General features: G+C 40.6%; 1 protein-coding gene across 1 annotated transcript in view; it reads left to right on the top strand.

The window, feature by feature from the left end:
* The window catches only part of LOC111404736 (E3 ubiquitin-protein ligase SGR9, amyloplastic), a 12,873-nt gene extending 12,015 nt beyond the window's left edge, over positions 1-858 (top strand). The window contains exon 5 of the mRNA XM_023033500.1: positions 2-858. Within this exon, the coding sequence (XP_022889268.1) occupies positions 2-783 (782 nt within the window). The 3' untranslated portion in view covers positions 784-858. The remainder of the gene's footprint in view (position 1) is intronic.
* Positions 859-14,542: the final 13,684 nt, after the last annotated feature.

The following is a 14,542-nucleotide window of genomic DNA, read 5'->3' as shown; positions in this document are numbered from 1 at the left end:
GCCGCCCTCTTCCACCGTCACCGCCGCCGCCTCTGCTCTCTCCTCTCCTCCCCAACCATCTTCTCCTTCACTCTTCAGTACTTGCAATCTATCTCCCTTCACAAGAAGTCCCTTTTAATCGCCCATTATCTATTGCTTAATCTCTCCGTTTTGAACCACTTCATGAGGAGTAATACCACCGCGCCACCCTACGCCGCCACCGGAATGAAACTCCGGGACCTCGATGCGGTTCTTCTTTTACTTCTTCTCTGCGAGTTGCATCAGAATGAACCGGAAGCTCTTGAATCGCCTCCATCATTCTGGCGGGGGGTTCTGTGTAATTATGTGGCTGATACAATGTTGAAATTGACTAGCTTTGGAGCATCCAATGGTGAAGTTCTGATGGAGTACATAGAGAAGGTGGTTAAATGTAGGAATTTTGTTAATGTAATGGGTCGTGATAGTGGTGGTGGTGATGAAGGGAAGGATGGCAGGGAGGTGGCGACGTCCGTGGCGGCGGTGGTTGCTTTGCCTTCGGTGGAGGTGAGTGGCGGCGGCAGGGAGTGCGTAATATGCAAAGAAGAGATGATCAAAGGAAGAGACGTGTGTGAATTGCCATGCAATCATTTGTTTCATTGGATGTGTATATTGCCTTGGTTGAAGAAGAGAAACACGTGTCCTTGTTGCCGGAGCAGACTTCCAACCAATGACGTTCTCAGCGAGATCGACCGGTTGCTAGAGGATCTTGTCAAGATCGGTGATGGCGATGATAGATTGTACCGTGAACGCTCTATACATGATTAATTGATTTAAAGTTCGTCTTGTAAAATCTTGAAATTGATAAATTAATGCAAAATATAGGTACTATTTCTCCCTCGACATCTCAAATCTACTTTTGAGATGAGTGTCAAATGTGATGAACTTGAGTCAAGCATGGGTAAATAATGATGACTTATACAAAGAAGTGCATAACACCTTTGACGAAAGATAATCATCATTTATCGTCTCGTCAAGATTGATGGTTGAGGTGACAGCGGTAAATCGTACTGTAAATATTCATGTACATTATTAATTGATCATTAAAGCCCATCTTGTAAAATCTTGAAATTAATTAATTAGTGCAACATAAAGTTATTATTTTTTCTTGACGTCTCAAGTTTACTGTCCAGATGAGTGTCAAATGTGATTGCCTCGACTGAAGTAGAAGAATGGGCGGTTATGGTGAAGGATTTGGAGAAGAATTGAAAACCACTCATTCATGATCACAAGAATGTGTATATGTGGTTCAGGTTAGGGATTATTAGAGAGGCATAAATGCAAATTTGATATTTTGTGGTACCTGTACCAATAGAGACAGGAGAGCATACGAGTAAATATGTCCTAAAACAATTTTCGGTCTAAATATAGAGATAAATTTTATAGATTGACTCTTTTGTTCATTACTAATCAGAGTTGAACGTACACTGTACGTTATTTTAAAATACTTTATAAATACCATAAAAGCAATATTTGATATCAATTTGTTAGAAAGCTTTGATGAGTCTCAAACGAACTAAATTAATGTGAATGTTAATTAATTGAAAATTAATAACACGAAATTCATACATGATATGGATTGTAGTATTTATTACATGTTGAAAAACAAAAAATAATGTGTTATTATAATAATTAAATTGTAGTAGGGTTTAAATCATCTAATAATTAATTCTCAAATAATTGAATTGTGATAGGGTTAAAATCGTCCAAAAATGATTCTCACTCGATGTTATATTTAATATATAATTATAGATTATATATTACAGATAAACATAATACAAAAATTGATTTGGAAGAGTTTGGGAGGTACAAAAATACTAATGTCTTCTAAATTCATGCATTTATGCAGGTTATTAGTAGGGGTGGACAAAATGTCCAGACAAGACCAGACCAAACTAGAACCAAACCAAATGAAGCGATTCTGTTTGGTTCTATCAAAAAAATTAATGATTTTGGTTCTTTGAACCAAAAACCATTTGGTTATGGTTCTGATTCAGTTCTAGTTCAAAAATCAGAACCAAACTTAATATTTAATTTTATATATAATAATTAGTGGAGACCTTAATTTTATATTCATTGGAGATAGCTCATTGATTGGATACAGTTTATTAATCAATTTTGGGCCATTAGAGATAACCAACTCATTAGTTGTCTACACCATAATTTTGTATTCAATTGAATTATTTCTCCTTCACTCATTTTTAATTTACACAACGTTGTAGCATACTGGTACCTCATTTCATCAAGTTAGTGGAGTGTCATTTAAGATCGAAATATAAAATTGGTCAGTTACCTAAAAAGTCTCTAAACTCTTTTTTTTACTTTAATTGTTTGATGAGTTATTTGTGTTCTTCACAAATAAAGGAAAATTTAATAAATATTCATAAAATATTAAACGATTATAGAAGTGGACTGTAAAAATTTTGATAATTTATTCTTTATTGTAGGGGTGTACCTTCAAAACTACTACAATTAATTTAATGAATCATTGCTATTAGTTATTAAACAATTTTTTGAATGAAAATGAAAATTGATTTGTGTATTCAAATTATGAATATATTTTGTTTGTTAGTTATAATTTTTTTGATCTCGATGATTGAAATTTGAACTTTCTAAATGTTTGATGTTTAAATTCTTATTTAAGTATACATTACTAATTTATATGATACAAATATAAAAATTTAAGAAATGAAATTAGAACCAAACCAAACAAGAATCGAACGGTTTGGTTTCATATCTATAAAAAAACCATTTGGTTCCATTATAAAAAAAAAAAATCATTGGTTCATGGTTCAGTTCTATTCTTTTGGAACTAGAACCATATGGAATTATGTCCACCCCTAGTTATTAGTGTGATCCTTTTTGACATGTTGAGTAAAGTAAATTCGACTCGTGTTGGTTCAATTAAAAAATTGATCAAAATTTAAATCAAAGTCAATAATAAATTTAATCAAATATTTCAAGGGATTCACAACATTTCAATCACATAGTCCATCAATTTTTCTCAAAATTTATTAAAATTTTGATTTTTATCTAATTAAACCAAACATGACTAGATAAATAATATTAACCCTTGTTTGGTGTAATTAAAAACCAGGAATTAATTAATTTTGATAAAAAAAAAAAAGATAAATATATAGGTCCCGTTTAATTCTCATTTTTCTCAAAACGCATTTTTCTCTCTCTTCTTTTCAATCATACATTCTTCATTAAAAAATATTACACGTAAATAAAAAATTTTCATCCACACATTCTTCATCAATTTACCATTCTAAAATTCAAATTTCCTTAAAAATGAGTATCAAACACCCTCATAGTTAAAAAAGTTGCAAGTCTCATAAAATGTATAGTTAAAATTAATTGTTGATTCAGATATAGATTTTTATTAAGTTTTTAAGCTATACCAAACAGAAACTAAGTTATAAAAAAAAAAAAAAGTTGAAATCTTTATTTATTGTAATGTCGAAATTTGATAGACAAAAATGCATTTTTGAGTTCCTCGAGCGAAAAATTCACATACAATCAACTTAAGTTCATACTTGTGTCATAACTTTTACGATATGAAACTCATAACTGATTGGTCAATCCCTAGTTAAAACGCCAAAGACAGTCTAGAAGTTAAATTTTTTAATGAGACCAAAAATTAAACGTGATTATAGTATTTAAACATGACAATTCAAGTTAACGTACCAAACATCTTGTAAATTTTGTTAAGAGAGACACATCAAGGATAAATGAATTAATTAATACTCACAATTTTAAACACAATCAAAATTAGATTATTATTATTATTATTATTATTATTATTATTATTATTATTATTATTATTATAACTGTTTCTGTTTCGTTGCATACTGTTAAGAGAATAAATCTCATATCGGTTAAATACCGAAATATTGATCAACTTAAATAGATCTTGGGCCGCTCCTCTTAATAAGGTAAATGTTGACCTTATTAAGATGGACCCCAAATCTTAACATGGTATCAGAGACTAGTAAACTCGGACGAGCTATTCGATCCGATTAAGTCTAAAAAATGAGCACACGAATTTCAAGATTGGTCTGCTCAAAAAGAGTCACCATCTCGCGGGGGCATGTAAGGGAATAAATCCCACATCGGTTAAATAACGAAATATTGATCAATTTAAATAGATTTTGGGTCACTCTTCTTAAAAAGATTGACCTTATTAAGATGAATCTCAAATCTTAACACATACCATATAAGCCCACAACAAAATATAGCTTGGAGTCTGGAAAACGTAGAACGTGAGCATGTATCAACTTCCAATCAACTGTTAAACAAGTCCACGAGTCGGGCCACCCACCCACACGTTCCTTTTTTTCTAAATAGAGTTTTCATAAAAATAACAAAAGGAGAAACTTACTTAAATCCCTATAATATTATACACTTATTCAAAACCTTAAAAAGATGAAATTTAGTTGCTTTTCGAATGAATTATGATCTAAATTGTTGTATTTGGTGTTGAATAAGTAAAATTCAATGATAGTACAAGAAATTGGAAGAAACAAGAGGAAAACTTGGAAAAATAGCAAAATTCAAAATTTGGAGATTAAAATGTAAATACTCAAAAGTTGTGTCAAAATTTACGATGAAAATTCGAGAGTTTTAGGAGTCAATCGAATGAGGAAAGAAATCAAAGGAGTGAAATAGAGTCGAAGTATTTTCACAAATTAACATCCAGTTGAAAAAATTATGCTCCGAATTTTTAGCCTCAATTTGATACCCATTTTTTGGTTAGAAAAAGTTCGAATTGGAGAAATACTACTCCTATAAGAATTGTATCTATTTAAGTTATCTTTCCAATGCACTTTGAATCACCTCAATTGGATATCGGAAGAGGAATATATGACCAAAATACTAAAAGTTGTTCAATGAGAAAAACTTATAACTATGTGGTCGCACAGTTATAAAACCATGCGGTTGCATCTATGCATGCAGAGAAGAATTTGGAGTCCAGAAAGTGATCTATGCGGTAGCATGATAGTGTACTATTCGATAACATAGCACAAAAGTTTGATCGAATCCCAAGTTTCTTTATATGATTAAAATTCAACTTGGAATGATATTGGATGATATTTTTGACCTAAATTGGAGCCATATAAGAACGAAAACGTCCCATACACAGAGGGAGCCTTTTTTATGCATAAAAACACATAGAAAACAATGGAGAATTTAGAGAGAATTCAAGGGGCAAAAGATCAAAGGAATGAATCTACTCATTAGGAGGAAAATACATGCAATTGGAGATTGAAAGACCGAATTCAAGGGAGAAAAACATCAAGCAATCCAGTTTTGAAGTATAAATTGGAAGAGGGAGAAGATCCTGGTGCAAGATTGATTTCTCATTCTATATTCTTATTCAAAACTCTATGATCTCTTCCATAATAACTTCTTGTTTTTCTTTCATTACTATAAGTAGTTAAATCTAATTTTAGGGCGAACAATATAACCCATTTGAGACCCTTTATTTATTTTATTTGAGATTATTTTTCGTTATGATTATATGTGTGGTTTTTAATCATGTTCTCAATGCTTTGAATTTTATAACCAATTATTCAATGATTTCGTGAACAATAATTACGTAAAAATGTGGATTCTTTGTTTAGACCACATATTAAAATTCGATAAATTAATATAACATGTAAAGATACCTATATTAATTACTGCAGTCATAAACGAATTCTTAGAACTATTATTTTGTTTAACTAAATTTGATTCGCATAGAAATATGGAATTGAACTAGTTAAATGGGCTCAATGAGAATTCGAGAGGGATAAATTGAATATAATAAGAGAATTCGATCGAACAATACTTCAGATTTTGTAAGTCTTGATTCAAAACTTAAAGGTGATCAATATGTGAAAATTGTTCCACCCTACATTTCAAGTTTTGAGTTTAAAAATCAGGTATATATTAGGTATACACCCATCCCATCACAACCCGCCCAAACCTACCAATCCCATCACCACAACTCACCCAAACCTACCAATCTCCAATTCAATTCTTCCCCTAAACTGATATAGGTTGGTAGAAGAGACCACCCTCGACGTACAAGTAAGATGGATCACTATACTTCGACGCAAGACCGTCAACCCCCTTAGGGGCGCTCTACCATTACCCCCAAGGAGCGCTCTACCACTACGCAAGACTGTCAACCCTCCCTAAGGGCGCTCTACCAATATCCCCGGGGAGCGCTCAACCACTACGCGAGGTCTTCAACGGGCATGGAATAGCCAACCCAAACACTTAGCCATAAAACCTCTAATAAATTGACTAGGTTCCATGGCAATTAACACGGGTACAACCTCCAAGCGGGAAGATAAAGACCCCCCACTCAAAACGTGGGGGTAGTGGGAATGCCAACGTGGGACACGTGACACCACAACCGTCCAGCGGTTATCCAGCTCCCAATATCTATAAATACCCCGGATGTGACACAGGTAAAGCTCTCGGACTCTTGTTAGCCATCTGATTTTCAATTGCAAGTCTAAAAACTAATTCTCACGCCAGAGGTAAAACGGGGGAGGAAGCCTCGCCTTCATTTTTCATGTCACAAACACTTGGCGGAGCAGTCGGAATATCGAACGTCACCAGGCAGATAGAAAGGTATTGTTCCACAGCCATTTCATTGGCGCTGTCTGTGGGAAATCATTTGAACTAAAAAGCTATGTCGAGAAGACGAACAAAGAGTGATACTCGTTTGGTTGGAAATACGGCGAAGATGGAGTCGAGTCAGTTGCAAGGGGTCAGGAGCCACAACCGCCTCCGCAGTATGTAATGCAGAGTCAGTTCAGCGCTTTGGAGACTCAAATGGCAACAATGATGGCGCTCTTGCAAAACCAGTCGCAAAGAGACACGATCCCTCCATCGAGTCCAACGGAAGCGACGAACCAGCAACCGCCTCAAGCGCCGCTCGCGATTGTTCCACCCATCCCTTTGTAGGGGACGGGGAGGCGCGGGGGCCCCAGTGGTCGTAGCTCAGTAGCCCCCACAAGCCATGGTGGACCTGGAACAAAAGATGGAAGAAATCATGGCCCAGAAGATAGATGATGCACTGTCCAAGAGAAATGATAGACGGAGGCAGATGGTGTTGGAGGAAGTCCCGTTCGCCCTGAGATCATGGCGGTCCCCTTGCCTAAAGGCTTCAAGCAACCCATGATAGAAGCATATGACGGAGTCATAGTTCCGCTTGACCACCTGTGGACCTTTGTAGACTTGATGAGACTTTATGCCGCCCCGGACGCTGTGATGTGCCGATCCTTCCCCCCCACACTCAGGAGGGAGGCCAGGAACTGGGTAGCAACCTTGGCCCCACGGTCTATCAAGACGTTTGATGAGCTCTCCAGGAGCTTTGTGGCTTACTTCCTAAGCAGCAAGAGGAAGAGGAATACAACCATTAGGTTGATGCAGGTCGTACAGGAGAAAGACGAGTCATTGTAGGAATACTTGGCTAGGTTTAGCCGGGCTACTCTTGGCATAAAAGACATGCAAATGTCCGCAGTGGTTACTGCCCTAATGAACGGAACGCGAAATCGAGCCTTTAAAATGTCACTCTCCAAAAAACCTCCAGAGTCAATGCATGACCTATTGAAGAAGGGAGATAAGTATGTCGATGCGGAGGAAGCGGAGAAAGTGACCAAAAATCTTAGTGACGGATGGGAGACAGAAGCACATAAGCGAAAAGCATATGATGAGCGAAGGCACACTGATAAGAATAAGCCGAAGAATGAACGAATGAACAAGGATTATGCCCAAGACTGGTCGGTCAAGCAGAAGCAAGAAGAGGCCAAGGCACCCACCCCTTTGAACATCCCACGTACGAAGTTATTAATGGAGATACAGCACATGAAAGAGCTCGAATGGCCTAAACCGATGCTGACTTCCTCCAGCAAGAGAAATCAAAGTAAGTACTGCCATTTTCACAAAGATCACTGACACGATATAGAAGAATGTCTACAATTGAAGGAAGAAATCGAGCTCTTGCTAAGGCGAGGACTATTGGCCAAGTATGTAAAAAATGACAAGGGCAGACAAAGGCTCGAAGGAATACCCCCACCAAGGGCAGGAGTGATAAACATGATCATTGGGGGAGTAGCATCGGGTGGCGACTCGAATTCAGCTAGGAAGAGCTATGCGCGTTCCGCAGGGGTCTGCTCTATCCAAAAAAAGGCAAAGTTCAACCAGAGCATTACTTTCGACGAAGAGGACTTGATCGGTATAACGCATCCCCACGATGATGCCTTAGTGATAGTGGGCGATATAGCAGATTTTGACGTAAAGAGGGTGCTTGTCGATGGAAGAAGTGCAGCAAATGTCCTCACCTGGGATGCCTTCTTGGGTCTAAAAATTCCCCCAGAGAAGCTGAAGATGGTGACTACCCCTCTACAAGGCTTTGGAGGGGCAACAAGTGATACCGAAAGGAACTGTAGAGCTCCCAGTTACGCTAGGCACATACCCAGCGACAGTGGTGATTGTGACTAATTTCTTGGTTGTCAAGACCCCCATGGCCTACAACGCCATCTACGGTCGGCCATTGCTAAACGCAGCTGGCGCTGTCCCATCGACCTACCATCAAATTATGAAATTCCCAACTAGCAGAGGTGTCGGGAGCATGCGAGGGGACTAGCACACATCAATAAAATGCTATGTGGATAGTATACAGGCCAAATGCTCACCACCAATCATGATGCTGGATGTGGAACTCCCAAGGGGGCGGATCGAGCCGCTCGATATGATTGAAAAAAATCTTTATAGCCGAGGGATGGGAGTTTAGTGTCGGAACAGGTTTGGAATCCGAAGAGAAGGAAAAATTGTCCAAGTGTCTAGCTGGTAACTTGGACATGTTCGCTTGGGGCCCGAAGGACATCCCAGGGATTAGCCCGACCGTCACGCAGCACCGCCTCAGTGTCCTACCGAGGGCTAAGCCAGTGAAGCAGAAAAAAAGAAATCTTGCCCCAAAGAGGCAGGTTGCAGCCAGAGCAGAAGTAGAAAAATTGCTACAGGCGGGTTTCATTCGAGAGGTGCAATACCCCGAGTGGTTGCCAAACATCGTACTTGTGAGAAAGTCGAACGGAAAATGGCGCATGTGTGTAGATTATACTGGGTTGAACAAGGTATGCCCAAAAGACTCATACCCGCTCCTCAGGATAGATCACCTGGTAGACGCTACATCGGGTTATGAAAGGCTCGGCTTTCTGGATGCATTTTTTGGATATAATCAGATTTCAATGGCCGAGTCTGACTAAGAAAAGACGTCATTTATCACAGACTTTGGCACGTACTGTTACACGGCCATGCCTTTCGATTTGAAAAACGTCGGGCGACTTATCAGAGAATGGTGAACAAAGTCTTTCACGGTTTGATCGGAGATGTTGTAGAGGCTTATGTTGACGATATGGTGGGTAAGAGCGCTAAGGCTGATGACCATGTGGCCTGTTTACAAAGAGTGTTTGACGTTGCCCGATAAAACAAATTGAGGTTCAATCCAGAAAAGTGTGTTTTTGGTACTGCAGGAGGAAAATTCCTAGGCTTCATGATCACACAAAGAGGCATCGAAGTGAATCCGGACAAAATTCAGGCAATCCTAGAAATGAAAAGCCCTACCAGTAGGAAGGAGGTCCAGAGTATTTCAATCGGAGAGTAAAGCCAAGAGTCTTCCAACCAGGGGATCTCGTACTAAGAGATGCAGCAGCGGCAGGACACCCCCACCAAAGCTTGGTCCAAACTGGGAAGGCCCATACGAAGTAAGCCGCAGGCTGGGAAAGGGACCTTACAACTTGAAAGATATGAAATGAAGGCCACTAAGTAGGTCGTGGAATGCAGAACGCCTCAAAAAGTATTACCAGTAGATTTTGAAATATGTGCACATGCTACGCTTTTGTAAATACAGTAGAATAGGTTGCATCGTTTATTCTCTCCATGTAACGTCTCACGAAGGCGCCCTTAGTTGTAATATTTAATCTTATTCAATGAAAAACCTTGGCAGTGGCAGATGATGAGGGCGCTACGGAAGGGCCAGCCTAGCTGGGACGTCCCGATGCGCCTACTGAGCTCACAAATCCAAGAATTTTTTATGCTCACAGGAATCTTGAATCTCCATGCTCATCCCATGAAGACATGTGGTCGACATAGTCCAAAAGGCTAGGCGGAGAGCCATTTAAACCAAAAATTTGGTTAAGGCCCTAAACCGCTAGACCATGCCCCCTGACGATCGACACAGCCCAAGAGGCTAGACGAAGAGCCATTGAAATCAAAAATTTGGTTAAGACCCTAAACCGCTAGGCCATGTTCCCTGATGGTCGACACATCCCAAGAAGCTAGGCGGAGAGCCATTAAAATAAAAAATTTGGTTAAGGCCCTAAACTGTTAGACCATGCCCCCTGACGGTCGACACAGCCCAAAAGGCTAGGCGGAAAGCCATTGAAACCAAAAATTTGGTTAAGGCCCTAAATCGCTAGACCATATCCCCTGACGATTGACACAGCCCAAGAGGCTAGGCGGAGAGCTGTCGAAACAAAAAAATTGGTTAAAACCCTAAACCGCTAAACCACGCTCCCGATGGTCGACATGGCCCAAGGGCCTAGGCGAAGAGCTTTGAAAAGTCAAAAAATTAGCTAAGGCCTAGCGCACGCGAGATAAATGACATTCACCCATGCTATCAAACAGCTGAACGCAAGAAATAACGCTAGGAGAAACAAGCTTCAACATTATTGGCCGTCGATAACATAACATTCATACAAAAAGCATGTAATGTAGTCTTACCCACACCCCGAACAAGTAGAAAACGATGCTACATATAGAAATAAAAGACAACACAAAAAACGGAGGAAGAACTGACAAAAGGTGTTACTGCTAAGGGGAAACACCATCGCTGCCGCCCCGCGCCGAAGGACCAAGTGACCTAGATGACTGCGCCCCACTCTCCTTCCCCTTGCGCTGTGCAAGGAACTTGTCAAAACTTGAGGGCTTAATGGAAGAATGCTCGGTCGATATCCACTCCTTGGTCAATTTGATGGACGCTGCCATCGCCTTCCCCCCCGTACGAGCGCAAAGCCCCGGCATAATCAGACGATGACTTGTACTGCTCAACAGACGCCTCCAAGTCCCTGGTGTACCCAGCAGAGGCCTTATACCTCTCAACCGCCTCCTCCTGAGCACGAGCCAACTCAGACCGCAAATGGTCGTTCTCTGTCTCCTGCTCGCGGGCTCGAGCCTCCGATGCCTCAAGAGATATCTTCAAGGAAGATACTTTCTTCTTGTAGTGATGAGCCTCATTTTTCTTTTCCTCTGCAAGAGTCTTCAGCTCTAAGGCCTGGCGACGACTCGATTTGACAAGCCCGGTCTGAAGGGCCACCACCTAAAGGATGAGAAGACAATATGAGAGTCGAGTGGTATAACCATGCAAAAAAAAATGTGTGTATATACATACGCATAAAATTAGAAACATACCCTTTGGAGATAGACCGCCGCAGCCCTCTCAATATCGTCTGCGCTACGTCTTGCGATCGACCTAGTCCGCGCGGGTGTCACTAAAGACTTAAGTACCTCTATCTCCCGATAACCCCGGGTGGGAGAAAACGCGAAAATAGGAAGAGATCCCTCACGCTCCCCTGGCGTACGACTGGAAGAGCCCAGCCTAGGAGTAGGAGCAACCTCGATAGGCTCGTCTGAGGGATGGGGAGTCTCTTTTGCTACCTGAGGACTTCCCCCTTGGGCCAACATCTTTTTCCTCTTTAAGGGGGCGGGGCAGGGCTTAAGATCACTTCCATGCTCTTGCTTGGGCATGGAGTCTAAGGTCCCCTCCAGGTCAAATTCCATCCCTGTACATGTAAGATAAAGCTGGTCAAACAGCAAAACAAAAGAACTCGAGAATGCAAAACAAAGAAGGAGGAGCTCAAGAGTTTACCGTCAATGGGAGAGAGACCCTCGTCACCGCCCGGCAGGGTCCTCAACACCTCGTCCATATCTGCATGCACATACCCAAATATATCAGTTCCAAAAAGCACAAACAAGAAATATGTTCAAGTCAAAAATAACAAAAATCAATGTAAGCAGCCTACCAGTAGGACGACTCATCCCCACTATCAACATGTTCCTCATGGTCAGAACCGATCCTAAATTAGGTGCAAGAGGGGGTGTATCAACCAGCTGTTGAATTTGAGCTTTTAGAGTAGAGGAAGCATCTACTTGACTATTAAAAAGGCGAGTTTAAGGGTGCCGCCAATTGGTATTGAAAGGAAACCGACCTGCTGAAGGTCGGGCAAAGAAAAACCGAGATTTCCAACCACTATTTGAATTCCTGAACTTAGGAAACAACAACGGAACCCTAGCGGTAAAAAAGACGAATGCATTACACTGAGTTAACACGTGCATCTCAAAGACACACCTAAAGAGGTCAATGGAGAGCGGAACTTGCCTTCTAAGGCAAACATACAAGAAGTAGAGTGCTTTTCTCCAAGCATTGGGGTTTATTTGACTAGGAGTAATATGAAACTCAATGAAAATCGATACAAAGAAATGATGGATGGGTAACCGGAAACCACCATCCAAGATATCCTTATACACCGCTATCTCGCGGGGGTCGGACCCGGAGAGCCTCTCTTTGGGCTCGGGGGCTCTATAGATGTAATCGTCGACCCGATCATACCTAGCAAGACATTTCTCTAACTTAAGCAAAGAATTATAAAAGCTAAAACTTTTTGGAATTTCAAGGGGGACGATCTCGCCAGTCGGATCTAGCTCGATTTCTAAGTTTTGATTTGGAGATTTGGTAGACCCAACATGTCCCTTGGGGGAATTTGAAATAAAAGCTTGAGAATCAACTGAAAGGTTTTGGCTATCAAGCTCAAAGGGAAACCCATCAGACGAAGGAAGAGAACCCGAAGGACTTCGACTGGTCAAAATCCCGACCGACCACCCTAATAGGCGACGGGGGGTTGGGCTGGTCGATCGGCCACGCCGGACCAATCGTTCGACCAGGGGGCCAAATTTTTTTTTTTTTTTGCATTGATCGGCCCCTCATCGCTACTCTCATTGGAAGAAGAAGAAATAATTGTTTTATACATGGCAACAAAAAAGATGAAGAGAAATTCAAAGAAAGATTTGGGATTAAAAAGGAGAGAAAATTACCTTAGAGGGAAGAAAGCCTAGGATGTTGAGGAAAAATGAAAGTGATTATTTGAAGTATAAATCACCTCCTTTTATAAACACAAGAATTTAAACTTTTTGGCGGGGGAAAATTCCCTCCAACATTAGGACCATTGATGGGGTGCCATGTATACAGTAAAATTGCTACTTGATTTCGATTGCATTGCTCGACTTGCTAATACGAACTACTCATTTATCATTTATATGTATTTAAAAAATAATAATATTTTAAATCAACCCGGATAAAGAGAATTGCTACCCCTCGCCGAAAACATCGACAAGGGATAGGGGGCTAATGATATAGGTTGGTAGAAGAGGCCATTCTCGACGTACAAGCAAGATGGATCACTACACTCCGACGCAATATCGTCAACCCCCCCTAGGGGCGCTCTACCAATACCCCCGGGGAGCGCTCTACCATTACCCCCGGGGAGCGCTCTATCACCACGCAAGGCTGTCAACCCCCCCTAAGGGCGCTCTACCAATACCCCCGGGGAGGGCTCTACCATTACCCCCCGGAAGCGCTCTACCACTACACGAGATCTTCAACAGGCACGGAGTAGCCAACCCAAACACTTAGCCATAAAACCTCTAATAAATTGACTAGATTCCATGGCAATTAACACGGGTATAACCTCCAGGCGGGAAGATAAAGACCCCCCACTCAAAACGTGGGGGTAGTGGAAATGCCAACGTGGGACACGTGACACCACACCGTCCAGCGGTTATCCAGCTCCCAATATCTATAAATTCCCTGGATGTGACACAGGTAAAGCACTCGGACTCTTTTTAGCCATCTGATTTTTAATTGCAAGTCTAAAAACTAATTCTCACGTCGGAGGTAAAATGGGGGAGGAAGCCCAACCTTCATTTTTCAGGTCATAAACACTTGGCGGAGCAGTCGGAATATCGAACGTCACCAGGCATATAGAAAGGTATTGTTCCACAACCATTTCACAAACGAATTATCCCATCTTCGACCACACATCATCTCCGCCTCATCGGAGAATGCTTCAATGTCGTCATTTCTAGGTTATGTGACCACTTCTTATTGATAAAGGTTTGCTGGTGCGGCACGTGGGAGCTAGAATCAATTGAAGGGTTGCTGGTTGTAACTAACAAATAATTTGTGACTTATTCATTGCATTATTTGTAATTTAGTGTGATTTTTTGACCTATAAATTGTATGGTAAGTGACTATGACCATGTATGACAGCGGTGGCAAGTGAGTTCGTCGGTTCCAACCAGTGACTTCACTTAAAAAAAGTCTTGATCTGAAAAAAGTTTGGGCCAAACCCCATTTTTTGAGGACAAGCCCAACTCGGGCTCCACTAAAGAATTTTTTTTTTTTTTTTTTCCA

This window comes from Olea europaea, chromosome 11 (genome assembly GCF_002742605.1).
Source record: "Olea europaea var. sylvestris chromosome 11, O_europaea_v1, whole genome shotgun sequence".
Taxonomy (NCBI): Eukaryota; Viridiplantae; Streptophyta; class Magnoliopsida; order Lamiales; family Oleaceae; genus Olea; species Olea europaea.
Note: the sequence above shows the minus strand (reverse complement) of the source record. Positions and strands in the feature narration are given on the sequence as shown.